Raw genomic sequence first — 17552 nt, 5'->3', positions numbered from 1 at the left:
GGCTTGTGTTAAAATTGGTAAGCGGTTATTAGGTTGTTGGTTTAATGGTTAGTTGAAAATTAAAAAAAAAAAAATATAATTGTACATAAGGAAAAAAAAAATAAAAAAAGGTTTGCTTTTTTTTTTTAGAAAAGTAAAAAATAAACTTACCTGCGGATTGTAATCCAAAAATAATTGAAAAAATCCCAAAAGTGAGTAAATTTTTTAAATTCATTTTTGCTGGATTTTTGTTTTTTTTTTTTTTGTGAATTCGTTCCAAATGTTTCCTTTTGATATTCTTTTAATCTCTTTTAATTAAACATCTTTTTCCTTTTTAATATTGTTTTTTGTTTTCTTTTTTGGTATTCTTGGTATCTTTGGTATTTTCTGTTAAAGCAACGAAAAAAAATAAACACAACTTTTTCCTTATATTTTTATTTTATTCCTTGGGCTTATTGTTGTTTCAACACACTAGATAACCAACTTTTCCTAAAAATAAAAAAGAAGTAGAATAAAAATTTGGAATCTTCAAAAGAAAAGGATTAGCAGTTTTGTTTCTTTTTCTTTACTTTAAAATCTAATATTATTTAAAAAAAAAAACAAGTTGGAAAATACCTAAAAGATAAGTAAACCGTTTAAATAGTTAGCACGATGCCTGTTAAATTTTTTTCTTGAAAATAATTAAAATTATGTAAGAAATTTTAAGCAATATTATAAATTTTTTTTTTAATAAATACATACATACATAAATGGCCTTTAACCTTAATTTTTTACCTTTGATTTTTCAAAATTGATCCCTTACATGTTACATTTTACAAACGAGTTTCTTAATCAATTATTTCTAATTATACCCAAAAAGTTATAGGAATAAATTGCAACGGGTACTGGATGGGTACTGCACGGGATAAAGCCTTTGCAAATCCAAGTTGATCACGCAACATTTATATAGATTTTTATTTCATATTTAATTTAATCATAAAATAAATCTTTTTTTAATTTTTCAGCTATTTTTAATATAGATACATATGTTTGCACATATGTCCATAAATATATTAGAAAAAATTGGAAAAGATTCAGCAAAAAATAATTTTATAAAACTAATTTAATTAAAATTTAAATAAAAACTGAAAAAATTTTTGAAATATTCAAAAATTTTATTTTGAAATTCTAACTAGATCAAAAATTTATAAAATTATATTTTTTAAATTTTTTAAAAATTAAATAATTTTACGTTTATTCAATATAAATTTGAACGTTTGAGGTAGCTTGACTCTAAAGAAAGCAAAAGTTGATGTACCTATTTAAATCTTTACTGAATACAAATTTTAGGCAATTAGGCACTATAGAAAAGTTCAAAACATGTTTATTAGCTAAGAACATTTTTGAAATTAACAAGCAATATATTTATTGATTAAGTTAAAGTAAGTCTTCATAACAACCCGTCGGAATAAAATTTATAAATATGATAAATAAAGGTTGGTACTTACTCGTACATAAGAATTTAGCATAATCATTTATAAATTTAGAGGTGAACAGCTATACACAGTGAATCAATATTGCAAATACGTATTTAAAAGTATATTTATAATATTAAGATTACATATGATCTCTTATTAATTTATTTTTTAGAAATTTGTCATTATGTCTCACAGCAGTCTAATAATATTTCTAAATCCTTTACGTTAAACAACCACGATCAAGCTTTATAAAGATTAAAGTCATACTCAGATACAAATTTATACATAATCATTACAAAAAAAAAAAAATTACTTTAGAAAAAACTTTTAGCATTAACAATTTAAACGGATATGTGATATAAATGAAGTACAAAAATATTAAAACCTTAAAGTATAAAAATGTCCTTGGATTTACACACACTTACATGTTATAAAATGTATTTACTGTTTTCGTTTCATATTAATGGTACATATAAACATAATCAAATATAAAAATTCCAGATAAAAAGGATAAAACAACAACCGAGGATCCTTTAAGTAAATAAAAAGGGTGAAAATATTAACAGAAATTTTTAATTATATATTATTTACCTTTTTCATTTATTTATTTGGTTTATTTATGCATGTGTGTGTACTTATACACAATTATGTTTTCTGATGTTATAAAACTTTGAAAATTTAAATCCTTTATAAATTCTTTAATAAAATGGAATATATAATATCTCATTTTGAATCTGTGAGTCCAGATGATTTGAACATCACATTACGCAGATTTACATATACATTTTGTATACTAAATTCCTTTTTTAATCAATATTTTATTTGTAGCGTAGGTACCATGTTTTAATAACCTTGTAACAATTTTTAATAAATTTATTTTATGTTGTATGTTGCAAAAATTATGATGTTACAAAAATACTTTTTGGAAACTCTATTTGTAGGTGGGTAGGTAAGGATAGCTAATTTACAATTAGATTGCTAATTCTGTTTATAATTTAAAAAAAAAAACTGTTAAACTTCATCATTTCAACCTTGATAGACGTTCACTTGCTCAACATCAAATTAACTACATAAGTATATACATATGTACATATGTATGCTTGTGTGTATATTTGTTTCCGTCAATTTCTTTTACTTGGGCAAAAAAAGGCCAATTTCCTGACTAATTAAATAAGTTCAATTCAATTTTTTAAATCTTCAATATTTTCCTGGAAATTTTTAAATCTTTAATAAGTATACATATTTTTGTATATACATACATACATACATATATATTACAATCTAGTGATAAAAATTTTATGGCTTACACAAGAAAAACTGCGAATTTCTTCAGCTGCAATTCACACACAATTTTGCTTTCAATCTTGTTATTCTAAATCCTTTTTTTTATTGTTCAAGTCTACAAAGTTAGGAATTATAAAACCTTAACGATTTCTTAGACCGAAGCATCTCAACCACTTTTTCCAAAAAAAAAATGCACGCAATCATTATGAATTCAAAAATTAATATTTACAGTTATCTTAATAAAAAAAAATAAGCTTTGTCTTGTGGGCATGTTTTTGAACGAATTCTTATTTATTTATTTGACAACTTCATTTTAACATGTTGACGTTGTCAAAAATTAACTTAGTTAATGCAGCTATTATAAAACTAACCCCGAGTTTTATTATTCACTTCAATAAATTTCAAGTGAGTTATTTTTTATTTTCTTGTTAGGGAACCCTTAATGATTGTGTACCGCTTCTAATCAAAATATATAAAATTGTGGATATTAATTAACAAAAATTTATTAGTTCTTAAATACATTAAAATAATTCAATTTTACAAACTTCAGATTAAGAAAATGGTTGATATATTTGTCCACAGAGTGCTCTGACGGACAAAATTGCTATTGTGAATTACAATATTAGGCTATGAAATACCTAACCATTTGTTTGCAAACTTCGTTTATACTTGAGTATTTGACTTGAAATCATCACGAAACTCAAGTTGCGTTTTTACTACGTCAGCTTGTAAATAATGTTTAGTTATTATTGAACTCTTTGTTAACCTTTGAAGTTAAGTAAACAAAATTTTTTGATTGACTTGTATGAAGTCGGCTTCAAGTCAAGTAATGTACATGCCTGAAGCTGCCACAAAACGGGATAGTGATATTGGATTTATAATTATTACGTTACGTCTAATATTAAGAATTGTGATATAGCTGAAACACCTCTAATATTAAGCTAATATAGAGAATATCATATTATCGATATTACACGTCTGTGATTAGCATTTGTCTACATTCTTTTTCCGAGTTTGCAATTTAAATTTTTCACATTTGAATATAATCTTGCACCAAAATTGAATTGAAATTCAATAAATAAAATTTAGCAGAAATCTTATTTAAATTTTTTTTGTATATTTTATCGATAAATATATTTTATAAAATACCGATAAAAATTTTTGAAATAGGTTCTCAAGATTAAATGATAAAATGCTCTAATTTTTATTTTAAACAAATTTCTTAATAATTTCATTTTTTTTTTATTATTTAACAATATCTTCTTTAAAGTTTGTATCCTTCTTCCAACGAATATCTTATTTCCTTGGAAAAATTAAATATTTTCTTTTTAAAACTTTGGACTTTCAGTTTGAAACATTTAATATTTACATTCAATGTCAGAAAATTTTATCTAAGAAAAATACCATCCTAATGATTGAATGCTACAAAAATAAAAATGGTATAGTCGATTTCAAGGTCTTTCTAAAGAAATTCTATTCTCTAGGAAATTTTAACTTGTACAATAAAGATGAAAACTTTCTTCATTAAAAACAAAGAAATAAAATAATAATTATAAAAAATTATAAGAAAATATTTTTGAAGGTCAAAAAAAGAAATGTTCAAAAACTCAACTCAAGCAGATAACAAGAATTTCTTATTCCAATAAAAAAATTAAGGTCATGAAACTTTTGTAAAATTCACACTTTTAAGCAAAATAAAAAATTTTTTTTTTACATAGCATTTAAAAAAAAAAACTTTTACAAAAAAGTTTTGTGAAATTTGCCGAAATAACTGAAATTAATGAGTTTTAAATTTGTTTCTCATAAAAATTAAGAAAAAAAAAATTAAATGGTCAGCAGAGTTTTAATTTTTCATATTGGGTTATCAAAACCCCTTAGAGGCAGAATTAAATATTGTGTTTGAATAATATTTTGATTATCTATAATATTGAAAGCAAAAAAGATTAGAGATAAAATAGTAGAAAAGTTTAAACTGCAAACTGATTCATATTTTGTTAAATTATTGAGTAAACGTAAGTTGACATTTAAAATTCATTTAATTTCGAATTTCGGTATGAAAACTCCGAACGAATGTTGAAACTATACGAATGAAAGTTAAAGTATTGAATAACCTAATCCTTCCCTCCGTAAGACTTCGAAGAAAGTTAAGAGCGAGATAGGGGAAGAGAAAAAATTCTGTTGCTGTTTAGAATTGCAACCAATTCTATTTTCTGCAAGAATCTCATTTTTGTAATATGAATCAGTCGCTTATGTGAACACCTCTGTTTCGCATATTTAATCTATTTAGCAATTGACACCCTACACATGTTTTATCTCTTAGTCCGTAGCCCATCGAAGACAATGACAATTCACTAACTATAATGATACGATTTACAAGACCAAACTAGTCCGAAATCAATACGAATTATTGAAAATTTAACTAAAAAAAAGGAACATGGAAAAAAGGAACTGTTGAATTTAATTTAAAAAGTAAATTTGTATGTTGACATTATTTAATTAAAGAAAAATTAAAGATTACAAAATATTTTTCATTGAAAAACTTTGCACTAACAATTTTTAAAGAATAACTTTTTAATTATAATGTGAAATAATTGATTTATAATTTGAATTTTAAAAGTAATAAACTTTTATAAAAGTTACATCATCTTACTTATTTTGAATTTTACCTTTATATACTAACTTTTAACTGAAGTTGATGCAAAAATTGAAATTCATGTGAAAAGTTCAATAAAATATTAAAGGTGTACTTGAAACAGGGACGATGATGTTGTTTTTTATTTAAACATTAAAAAGTAATGTTAAAAACAGTAGAAACTCGATAAACGATATCAATAGTAAACGAATTTCATTCTCTTAAACGAAACGAATCAGCCTGAGTTTAATGAAAGTACGAATATATGAAAACATTGTTGGAAAACATATTTTTTCTAATTGCAGCGGTTGAAACATAATTTAGATGCATGGCAATACTGCAAAATTTATTGGTTTCAAAATTTTATAAATTGAAATAATAATAACAACTTCAATCAGCTGTCAATTTGTATGTTTTGACAAGCATAGCAGATTCAAAATTAAAAAATAAAATGAATTAGAAGTATTGCTGTTCATCTTCATTTCGTGGAGCACCAATTAATTACCTAGAATTGTAATTTCTATTTTCAAGCTGTCACATTTTGAACTACAATATATTTATATGCTAATTAGGTTTGAAGCGCTACATGTAAACAGTTATAAAATCTTGACATACGTTTAATTTCAGATTTTACCCTACATGTAAACAACGTTTAAACGATCTTTACCAGTTTGCTACGCTTACGCGAAATATTTTAAAGTTTTTTTATTTGACAAAAATATTATTATTTTTACACTTTAAATTGTGAAAAAAGAGAAGTAATTACATATTACATATTTTTATTTTTTAATAAAAGTGGGAATGTATTGTTAAAGTGCCAGTTTACCTCTTAAATTTTGTAAAACAGTAAAATCGGCTAAACAGCAGCGATAGTGTTTACGTGTGTGTGCATATTTGCAAGAAAACAAAAATTAGATTAACAAATTTACATACTTATACTACCAAAAATATGAAGAATATTTTAAAGTTTCAAGGATATTTCTCTATTTGCACTTAATCTTCTTAAATTTAAAGCATTATAATGTTAAATAATAGAATTTGGAATTTAAATAAGAATAAAAATATATGTTTTATGTGGATGCACTTATATAATATACATACTGGTATGGATGTACATATATACGTGCACATTATACTATATGACTGCATGCATGTGAAAATATCAGTATAAAGGTAAGTTGAAATTGCATATTGTTGATTATGATGATAAATAAAAACTTATTATTACATTAGGATTCTTAAACGCTTCGAATAGATGCATAAGAATTAATGTACATACCTGATAGTACATGTGATATACCTAGGTACCTAAATAAATAGTCGAAAAAGGTAATTATATACTTTTTGTACTTATATGCTTTTACTCACATATTATCCTAAAAATTGGACCACGACCTACATATTATGCACTTATTGTGTCGCAAACGGAGCGAATGTTAATTTTTTGGATTTCATTTGAAAAAGATTTTTAACAATTTGTTAAATAATAATGTCCTTATAGTTATAAAAACTGGGAGTAAAAATTGAATGAAATTACTTAGGATAGGACCGATTTGCTTTTTGAAAACTTTATGGAAGATGTAAAACTTACATACGTACATGTCATTATAAATTTTAATTGCAAGTGGCACGTAATCCGCATGTTGTGACTGGATGCCACATATTACAACTAGATATTAAAACTTGTATTGTAATTGAACTTAACAAATGATATAGATAGGTACTTATCTATCTAAATATACAATTTCAGGAAGTATCTTAATTATAATTATACTCAGTATTGCAATGCCTCACCCACAAAAATTATTCAGGGAAGATATACAATATTTCCTTTTATTTATATTCAATTTTATTATTTTACATTGAAAGTATACAAGTAACTTAAAATATACTAGTTTTTTAATTTTAAATAAAAACGATTTCCTTTCATTTTAGGTAAACTAACAATGGTAAATCAAAAGTAAAAATAGAATTCGAATGAAAAATCTTTGAATCACTCTACCTATAGTAACAACTTCCATTTTCAAAATACATTATACGGATTTAAGAAGGTTTCCATAATGCAAAATGTTTGAAAATAATTTTTTAGTTGCAGAATTTGGCTTGCGGGACCTATGCATAATGTATATGCATTTCAAAATACCGCATTGCATGTTAGCAATGTAGAAAAAAAATAAATTTTGCTATTACTGGGAAGTATTAAAAAAATATTTACCAAAGATTTATTGGCAAATAGTTTGAAAGTGAATTCACAATATAAGATTAATTTTAATAACTTATACCAGGGATGGCAAATAGGGTTTGATCAAAGTGCCAAAATTTGGGGAAATTTATTGTCACACTTTTTCCCGTGCCAGCACAGTACCAAGTACAGGTATGGTTAGGTAAATACAATATTATGACAAGTTGTAATAATATTTATTTATACATATTATAGTTCAAGGTATAAAAATTAATAAATACAGATAGAAAAAATATTAATTTAATTTTTTATCAGAAACTTTTTGTTTCATATTACTTGCAAGAGTTTTTATGTCGGGCTGGTACATTGTTGACTGCAGAGTAATACATGCTGCCGAATCTTCCTCTGTCAATCTGTTTCTAGTCTTTGAATGTACATGATTCAAAACGGAAAAAAGACTTTCGCAAGAGTAAGTGGAAGAGAAAATCGTTAACAACGAGATTGCTAATTTTTTGACAGAATAAAAGGTATCTGGCATACTATTCCAAGCTTCTAAAATTTTACTTTCCATGAAACATTCTGATTCCACATTTTGGGATCGATGGCTTTCTAAATCTTCAACAAGCTTCCGCATATTCACAAATTTATTTACCCAAATTGGATTGGATTGCAGATCAATAATTTGCATTTCTAAATTATCTAATCGCATCCAATTATGGAGGTTATTGTCACAATCTTGCATATCAAATAAATCTGGGTAATTAATAATTTTTAAATAATTTTCGATCCTTTTAAAATCGAGAAATCTTTGTGCAAACTGTTGCTTAATAGAAACAAGAATATTTGTAAATTCATAGGTGAAATTCCAATTAGTTTTTTCAAAAATGTGTATTTCATCAAAAAAAACTTTTAGTTTTCGGAAATATTCAAATTTTCCAGATTCAATATCTCTAATGAAAATATCTAGTTTAACTTCAAACCCCTTTATAAGTCCAAACATAACTTCAATCGTCTTCCCACGCCCTTGCAATTTTTTATTTAGAGAGTTTAAATGTAATGTTAAATCAGTGAAAAACATTAATTTTGTTAGCCATTCTATGTCATCAAGTTCTTTAAAATCGACCCTATTGTTTTCACGCAAAAACAGACGTATTTCATCCAAGCAGCTCACAAATCTTTCTAACGATATGGCCCGGCTCAGCCAACGCACGTTATTGCACATTAAAAGAGTGTCATATCCACAATCGACATCATTTAAAAGTTTTTTAAATTGTCTTTTGTGCATATCACGTGCAACAATAAAGTTTATAATTTTATTAACTTTTTCTGAAACTTCTTTTAAATCGCTAGTACCTACTTTTGCACAAAGCATTTGCTGGTGAATGATGCAATGAAATCTTATAATCGGATGTCCTACATGTTCTTGAAATAAATTAACAAACCCTGTTGCCGGACCAGTCATATTAGGTGCTCCATCCGTTGTAATAGAAACAATTTTTTTTACATTGAGATTAGGGCTTTTTAATTCATTAACAACAACTTCACAAATATCTGCACCTCTTGTTCTTTCCGGTATATTTGCTAATTTCAACAGCTCCTCGCGTATTTCATTCCCTTTTGAATAACGTGCAAAAATTGCTAATCGGGCAGACGAGTTTATGTCAGTTGTTTCATCCAAACAAATTGAGAAGAAATCGCAACTATTAATATCGGTTTGAAGTTGTTCGGAAATATTAATGCTCATTTTTAAAATTCTTTGTTTAATAGTATTTCTACTCATCTGTAATTCTTGTATTCTTTGGAGAATTTTTTCCTTATTATTAAAATCTTGGAACAAACTGGAAGCAGCTTTTAACATAAGTGTTTTTATAAACGTTCCGTCAGAAAATGGTTTCGAGTGTTTAGTAATCAAATAAGAAATTTCAAAACTCGCTTCTGTTATATTATTAGGAGTTTTCACAAATCTTGAAAACAAATTTGACTGTTTTTCAACATCTTTTAATCGTTGTGATATTAATTCTCTTCTTTCGGCAATATTTTTTTCAGAAATTTCCCTGTGATTAGTTTCAAAATGTCGTTTAATAGAAGATGTTCGACATACAATAACTTCGGAACACAGACCACAACGACTCTTATCTCCATGTTTAATAAAGCCGTAATCAATTGTCCAAGATGGTAAAAAACTGCGAACATCCTGTAGTTTTTGTTTTTTTATTGGTGACATGTTAATGGGGTAAATAATTAAATCTAAAATTACACGATAAAAATTATATATATTTAAATAATGTTTATTTGTTAAATTAGTTCATTACCGAAATCAAGTTTACAGCTGTAAAAATATTTAGCATTAGAAATTGGTCGATGTTTTTCATTCACTTTCTATTAGAAGTATTTTCAATTAAAAATAACGGTAAAAAACTAAACACGACACGTGTTGTGTAAACTCAGAAAAACAATTATGACATTCACTCTTGCTAACTTCGCTCCAAATGAAATATGGATAATTTTTCATACCCTAAAAACCACAACTTTTTTGTTTTAAAAAGAAAACTTCAAAGTTTACTATGTTTTTTCTTTTTTGAAATTTTTGAATACTCAATGCATTTTCAAAGCGGTTTGAATTTTTTTTCGTTTTCAATTTTTTTTCAATACTTTACTTAGTGAAGTGAAAAAAAACAAAAATAAAAAGAATATAACATTTGAATATGTTTGGTTTTGAATATTTGTCATTTCGCTATTAGGAAATTATCATTTTTAGGAAATTTTTCATTCAATCAATTTTTCAACGAGTTTTTAGATTTTTTATTAGAAAAAAATCTATATAAAAATTTGTCGAGGCACAACTATAACGTGCCATCAAATTTTTTTTCCGTGCCAAGTTTGGCACGCGTGCCCTTTAATTGCCATCCATGACTTATACAACCATTAAAATTTAAATCCAATTTGAAATACTTATTTAATAGATTTGTATACCTAATATAATTTCTGAAAGACGATGTATGTATGTGTTTTAAAACAGATTTTACTTATGATTATACTAAAATTTTCAAATATTACAAAAAGTTGTTATTCAGTTAATATTATTTTTGGGTTTTTAAAATGAATTGCATTTAGTTCGAAATTTTATTCCATTGGTTCTTTAATTAATACTAATGCTCAATCACTTTCTATAAGCAATACAATTGTAATTTTGTATTCATATATTTTTTTTCCTAAAAATTAAGTATATAAGTAGTTTTTCTGCGATTAAACCACTGGAAAAACAAACCTATAGAATTTAAATATAACCAATATAGCAATCTATATTTTTATTTAGAAAAGCGTATAAATTTTAAGGCCACAACTTATAAATTTCGATGTATAATGTTGTATATGTACAAAGTACCTTAAATTATTAATATTCAAAAAAAAAAGTATAACCAAACTGAATTTTAAAAAACAAATTTTAGCACAACTTTATGTAAAAAAGAAATAAATACAAACACATAATAAAATATTTCCGAATAATTTTTTGCATTTAAAATTCAAAAACGAAATTTTTAATAAAACGATAAAAAGAAGTAGAACATAGCAAAAAAAAAACTTTTGATTTATTGGCCCCGTTTGGTTACTAATAGTTCACTTGTGAATTGAACCCATAGTAAAAAATTGATATCAATTTCAATAAATTTTGTTTTTCAACTGTATAGTCTAAAAAAAAACTTTATTGTAACTATTTACTATTATTGTATTTTATTTAATTCTAAAATTTAAGAATTTTTGGAAAGAAAAAAATACTTGAAATGATAAAATTTCATACACCATAATTTTGAATCAAAAATTTGTATACAAAATTTTTATGCAAATCGATTAGATGCGATTGCAAAAGGAATAATAATAAAATTTAGAATTTTATGAATGAATTCAGTTTTCCACTTATATCCAGCTGTTAAAGTCAGAAAATTTATATAAATTAAGGACTATATTAAGTAATATGTGCAAATATTAATAAACAATAATTTTAAACCCCGAAAGGTCGGTTTACAGTCCAAAAGTAAATTCTGAGGCTGAATTTCAAAGTCCTTTAAATGTTATGCTCTAAATAATTAAAAAAAAAAAATTACATTTACGTTCACAATTATCGTGAATTATGCAAAGGCAGAAAAGTTGTAATTTTATTTCTCTACTTTAAATGATCAATAAAGTGAATGATCACTCATATCTTCTAAGACCAAATGATATGATATTATTTAAAAAGTTTTAATTTTCAAAATAAAACAGATTTAAACTCAGGGATTTCGTAAAAAAAAAATTTATAAAATGTTAGGCTTGATGGTTAAATTTTCTTACTCTTCAAATCAATCGATATTTTTAATTATTTTTTTTTTTTCAATTTTACGATAGGTTTGATGGAATCAAAATTTAAGAATTCTAAAATTGTATCTGATCTGTTTTCGAAATCTGATATCAAACTAAATATGATGGAAAAAATTCTAAAAATATGGCAAAACTAAACTTTTTTTTTAAAACCTTGGCCCGATTAGTTGATTTTTTTTCCAATTTCATATATCAGTTTATACAGGGTGAGTCAGTAATCAGTGACCACATACATATGTATGCTATCAAAAACTTTTTATTTATTTTACACTCTTACTGAGGTAACGGAATTTTGAACAATATTTGAATTCATTTTGAACACTACATTGCGTCAATCTGTGTACATAACTCTATGGCTAAGAAAGTCAAGATAGTTGATATTTATATTATATCAAAATTATTAAAGCAACATTTTAATCCTATTTGTATTTCCTTATGAATTTCAAATTAGTGTTGACACTATTTTTTTATAAACAAAGTTTCTTAAGCTTTAATTTTTTCTACCGGTGTTATTACAGAACATGATTAACACATGAAAAATTACCTTTTCAATATTTTATAAATAAAGGATCCTTAAAATAAATTTTATATATTAAATAATTAAACAAGAAAAGGAATTAATTTTAAACACAGTGCATATGTACGCATTCTTGTTAAATTTATTACAAGGATTAATTTTTGTTCTACTGATGTGTTAAATCTGAAATTTGTATGAATATGTGTACACCATAATGTGCATAATATGAGGTAAATTTGTATGATACAAATGTGATTGTATAATATTAAAAAAATTTATATCATAGTATAATACTTGAGGTATGCTTTAATATCCATCAAAGAACCCTACCTTTTCACATACAATAAGTTTATAAAGTGTATTGGATATTATTTATTACCGCACATTCTCGTACATTATTAATTTATTTATAAGGTTGTATAGTTATTTAAGATCTAACATTAAATAAATGCATATACATAGTTAATTTTAAAATACCGTATTATGACGATAAGCATGGATGTAATAATGAAAGTGCATTATTATGTTTATTAAAAGATGTAAAATTAATTCTAAAGGAAATTCCTTTGATTTTATGAAATGAAATATGTGATGTGTATACATTTTGCTGCTTATAGCTATATTATTGTAGATATAAAACAAAAGATTATTAAAAGAAAATTTAAATTTTAATTAGAGTTGTCATATTATGAGTTTTTTCTACTTTGTTTCATATTATTTTATAGTTTGATATAAAAAATGATTATGATGTATAACAGTTTATTTCTTAATCTTTATTTTAATATAGAATGAAACGGAACGATATGGTAGAAATTTTAGCTTTAGCAACTCAAGTATGTATTAATTTGTATTTTCATTCAAAACACATTTTCATAGTATTCAGTTCATCCTTCTATAACTGCCAATTGGCATATGATACGCAATATTAAAACTGATACCAATTTCATTTAATTCTTCACCAAATAACCTATTAAAATAAATTTATTTATCAATATTTGGAATAGCTGCTTTAAAACTATCATAATAATACTGCAGAAACTGTATATTTATATAATTCGCATTACATCCGATTTATCCCGCTGTTCCGCTTATACTCATGTTAGTTTAGATTTTATTCATGCTCGAAATTTTCCAAATATGAAATTCGAACGTTTAGGTATTTATTGTTCCAATTAAACTTTGGATCACAAAAATTTTAGCAGACTTTTATATTCTTAAGTGCGTTGAGATGTTGCTTTTGACGTTAAACAGCACTGAGAAAATAACTGACATGCTAAATTTGTTTTTTTAGCAATAATGCTATAATATAAGTATGTACTTTTATAAATTGAATAACTTTGCACAATATTATTATCTGCACAAATTAAAAACAAAAAGAAAACTAAAAACTTTTAATGGAAAATTTTTAAAAATCTTTCAAGTTTTTTTTTTAAATTTTTTCAAGATTTCAAGATTTTATCATACTTAAAATGCAATTAAAATTAAATTTTGTTTTTGTAAAATTATAAAAAGTTTTATTACAAAATTTTCATTACCATAATTTAAAATACAAAAATTCTTATTAACTTCTTAAAAAGTTTAGAGTGTGGGTGAACAAAATGAAGACACCTACAAAAAATAATCAAATTAAAATTTTATTTTTTATAAAACATTTGGTTCTATATATTTTTTATAAATTTGAAATTAGATTTTAAAGATGTGGTGAAAATGTTAAAATTATTGGAGCATAATAAATAATGTATTAAATCCATCACATGATCAAGAAGATCAAAACGTTAAACTTATAACTAATAAATTTGAATCAAACCAATTGGTTGCAAAATAGGACTTTCACCTTGAGCAAGCAAAAATTTTTTTTTTGAAAAACAATTTTCTACTTGCATTACTATTATAAATACTCACACTTTTCGGAAAATAAATAAAAATTAAAAGATTTACCGTAATGATCGAATTGCACGGTTAATAATATACTTGAGTTGAGATAAATAATTATATTTTCGGTATAAAGACATTTTATCTTTATTGTTTAGCTTTTAAAAATTTCGAAAATTTTGTTAACTTTACAAGGCGATAACTTGAAAGACGGAGGATTATAATATTTTGCAGTACAATGTATAAAAGAAAAAGGGGTAGTTGATAACAAGTTTGCGTTCGTGGAAATTAAAACTGCGAAAGGTTGGAAAATAAAAATTTATAAGTTTCTTACCTATTTCTATTTGTAAAAGACCTATTTGTAAACAATATCTTTAAGCTATTATTTCTTAGTTATTGAAAGTGATATCAAAGAATAACAGATTAGTCTACATGGTTAAAATAAGGAGGAAAAAAGTACGAAATGTTATTCGATTTTTAATTTGAGTCGGTCGAAGTGGTTTTTCAACTATAATGTATGTTGTACATAAAAGAACAATTTACTCCACAAGTTATCCAAATAAGACTAGTAATAACATTCATTCTTAGTTGATTAATATTCCTTATTAAACAAAAACTACAATTTATTATAGAAAGCACTGAAACTTTATAACTTTTTGTAATATAATAAAATTTATTTGTACTGTGTTTTTTTAGAAATGCATAGATTTGGAAATGCATTTACAATCAAATTTGTAAAAGAAAAATATTATATTTAACTGTTATATAAAATTTGAACTAGCAAGATATTAAAGCTTGAATTTTTTAAAATATATGGAGATGTTAAATATGAAATCGTAAAAATTATTCCGAAATTATAATTTATATTAAATTTTTTCATAGATATTTTCAATGCTCTGTACAAAACTTTAAAGTTATTTTAACGTACTTATATACTCTGCCTTAAATGATAAAAGAATGTTTACGCACAAAATTTTATTACATTTTATAAAATAATATTCTTTTAAATTAATTCATACTTAATTTACATTATATAAAAAAGATACACCTATGTACGAGTATGTATAAAATGTTGATTTAAAATTAAATCCAAAAATTTAATACTTATATGAAAAGCAAAAAAAAAAAGTTAAATCAGTACCAATTAAATTTCCTATACACACAAAAAAAGAACCTTAACAGGTTATTGTCACAAAATGTACCCACAATATACACACACTTCAACGCACACAATGTACCACAGAGAACAATATATTAAACCTTAATAATATTATAATTAATTAAATTATTTTTTCCATCTTGTTATTATAATATTAAAAAAAAAAATAAAAAAAAATTTAATAATAAAAACATTTTAAAAAGTACCTTCATAGGAGTAAAAAAAAAAAAAATTTTTTTATCACACCTTTTTATAATGGTTTTTTTTTACTCTTTTCCATTGAATTTTCATTTCATGCTTTTTTTTGTTGTTTTCCTTTTTCAGAGAACACAGAGAAGAAAGGAAGAAGACCAGAAGAATTTCTCTTGTTCCTTGAATATTTTTTTTTTGCTGTTTTAATAATTTAAAATATTTTTCACAATTTTTTTTTTACATTTTATTTTTTATTATTAAATTTTTTTAAATTAAATTTTTTTTCTTTTTCTCTCTCACATAAAAAATGATTTTTGTTTTTATTTTCTTCAAATTTCTCTTTTTCTTTTCTTATTTTTTGTTAATAAACTTTTTATTTTATTTTATTTTTTTTTTATAAAATTTTCTCTCCTCTTCCTCTCCTCAAGAATAATATTAAACTCTTGTTTTGTTTCTTGCTTTGTTTTCTTTTTTTTTTATTTCTCTTTTTTCTATTTTTTTTTTTATTAAATTTATTTCATGTTATTGTTGTGTCGTTTATGCAAAGAAAAAAAAAATCAGAAAAAATATTTTATTAAATACATTTTGATTTTTTTTTATTATTTTTTCTCTTTTTTAATATAAGTACGAGGATATGCAATAATTATTATTAGCATACAGGAACATACATAGTGTATGTTTGTATGTATATATTTTAATTTAAATAGTATATTATACACTACATGTATTTACATATATATACATACATACGGTATAACAATTTTAATTATCTGTTGTGTATTGTGACAGAAAAATCTCATATAACAATTTAAATAATAATAATATACAATAATGCATTAAAAGTAGGTATATTTTTAATTATACTATACGGTCGCTTCTTTATTAAATATCCTGAATAAATTTATTCATACATATTATATATAGCTAGTATTTTTTTTTAAATAAAAAAAATAAATTGAAACTAATAAACATTTTTTTTTTCTACCATATACAAATATTCAAAATATCCAAAGTGCATCGATGCACAAACTGAAATGTTGGTCTCAGTAGGTACTTATATCTACATTATAGAATATCTACTGCTTAAATGTATAGTTTTTTAACGTACATACATACATTTTGATATAAATTTTAAATTCATACTTAAATACATGTTTATATATGTATATACACCAACATTATGTTATATATATGCATATATATTTATGTATGTATATTTAAATATAAATATTCATTTAAAATTTTTCAATTTTACAAAAATAAATTGACAAGAATATCCTCTGTTTTCTTATTTTCTGGTTTATATATTTTTTTTTTGTTATTTTTGTTAAAAACTTAATATTCATATTGGCTACCAACAAAATTCAATATATACGATGACCATATCATGATGAGGAACACCAAAAATAAAACAAAATTAACAAAAATAAAAATAAAGCCCCAATCTATGGTAACCGCATTGTTGATGTATGATCCGATGATTTTGTTGTTTTTTTTACTTTTATTTTTATATTTTTTTTTAATTTAATTTTATTTTTATTTTTTCAAGTCCTGTTCTCTTTATGTTTATATTCCTTTTTTAACACGTTTTGTTTTTTTTTCTCTTCTACTTTTTTTTTTCCTGTTTATTATTTCCTCATACATTTTTCACACCAAAAAAAATTAAAATTAAAACGAAACTTTTCCATTTATTAACACCGTTTTTTTTAATTTTATATATTTTTTTTTTCATATAAATTTGACTTTTATATCCTTTATGCTTGACCAGGACTTTTACACAATAATTCACAACAAAATTTTCTTTTTTTTAGTATCGCTTTTTATAAATTTTTATGTTTCAATAATAATTTATATACAACATTATATTATACACGGTATATAAATACAATACCGTATATAATATCGTATAACAGTGTATAATA

General features: G+C 24.0%; 1 protein-coding gene across 1 annotated transcript; it reads right to left on the bottom strand.

Annotated features, from left to right (window-relative positions):
- Positions 1 to 4571: 4571 nt before the first annotated feature.
- Positions 4572 to 9758, bottom strand: LOC129611583 (zinc finger BED domain-containing protein 5-like). The gene is made up of 3 exons (XM_055524791.1): positions 8706 to 9758; positions 7871 to 8357; positions 4572 to 4639 (listed from the first exon to the last, which is right to left on the bottom strand). Exons 1-3 carry the CDS (start codon positions 9756 to 9758, stop codon positions 4572 to 4574), a joined length of 1608 nt encoding a protein of 535 aa, XP_055380766.1.
- Positions 9759 to 17552: the final 7794 nt, after the last annotated feature.

This window comes from Condylostylus longicornis, unplaced genomic scaffold (assembly GCF_029603195.1).
Source record: "Condylostylus longicornis isolate FDR11 unplaced genomic scaffold, ASM2960319v2 ptg000053l, whole genome shotgun sequence".
NCBI classification, from domain to species: Eukaryota; Metazoa; Arthropoda; class Insecta; order Diptera; family Dolichopodidae; genus Condylostylus; species Condylostylus longicornis.
This window is presented reverse-complemented; position numbering and strand designations above follow the sequence as displayed.

Bases quoted from the DNA above. Each gene is read 5' to 3' on its own strand.
- LOC129611583 (XM_055524791.1), bottom strand. From the start codon at position 9,758: ATGTCACCAATAAAAAAACAAAAACTACAGGATGTTCGCAGTTTTTTA. The intron at 8,358-8,705 runs GTGAGCTGCTTG...GTTTCTATTAAG, and splicing joins CCATATCGTTAGAAAGATTT to CAACAGTTTGCACAAAGATT. The intron at 4,640-7,870 runs GTAATATGAAAC...TCAATATTATAG, and splicing joins CGACATAAAAACTCTTGCAA to ATAATCAAAATATTATTCAA.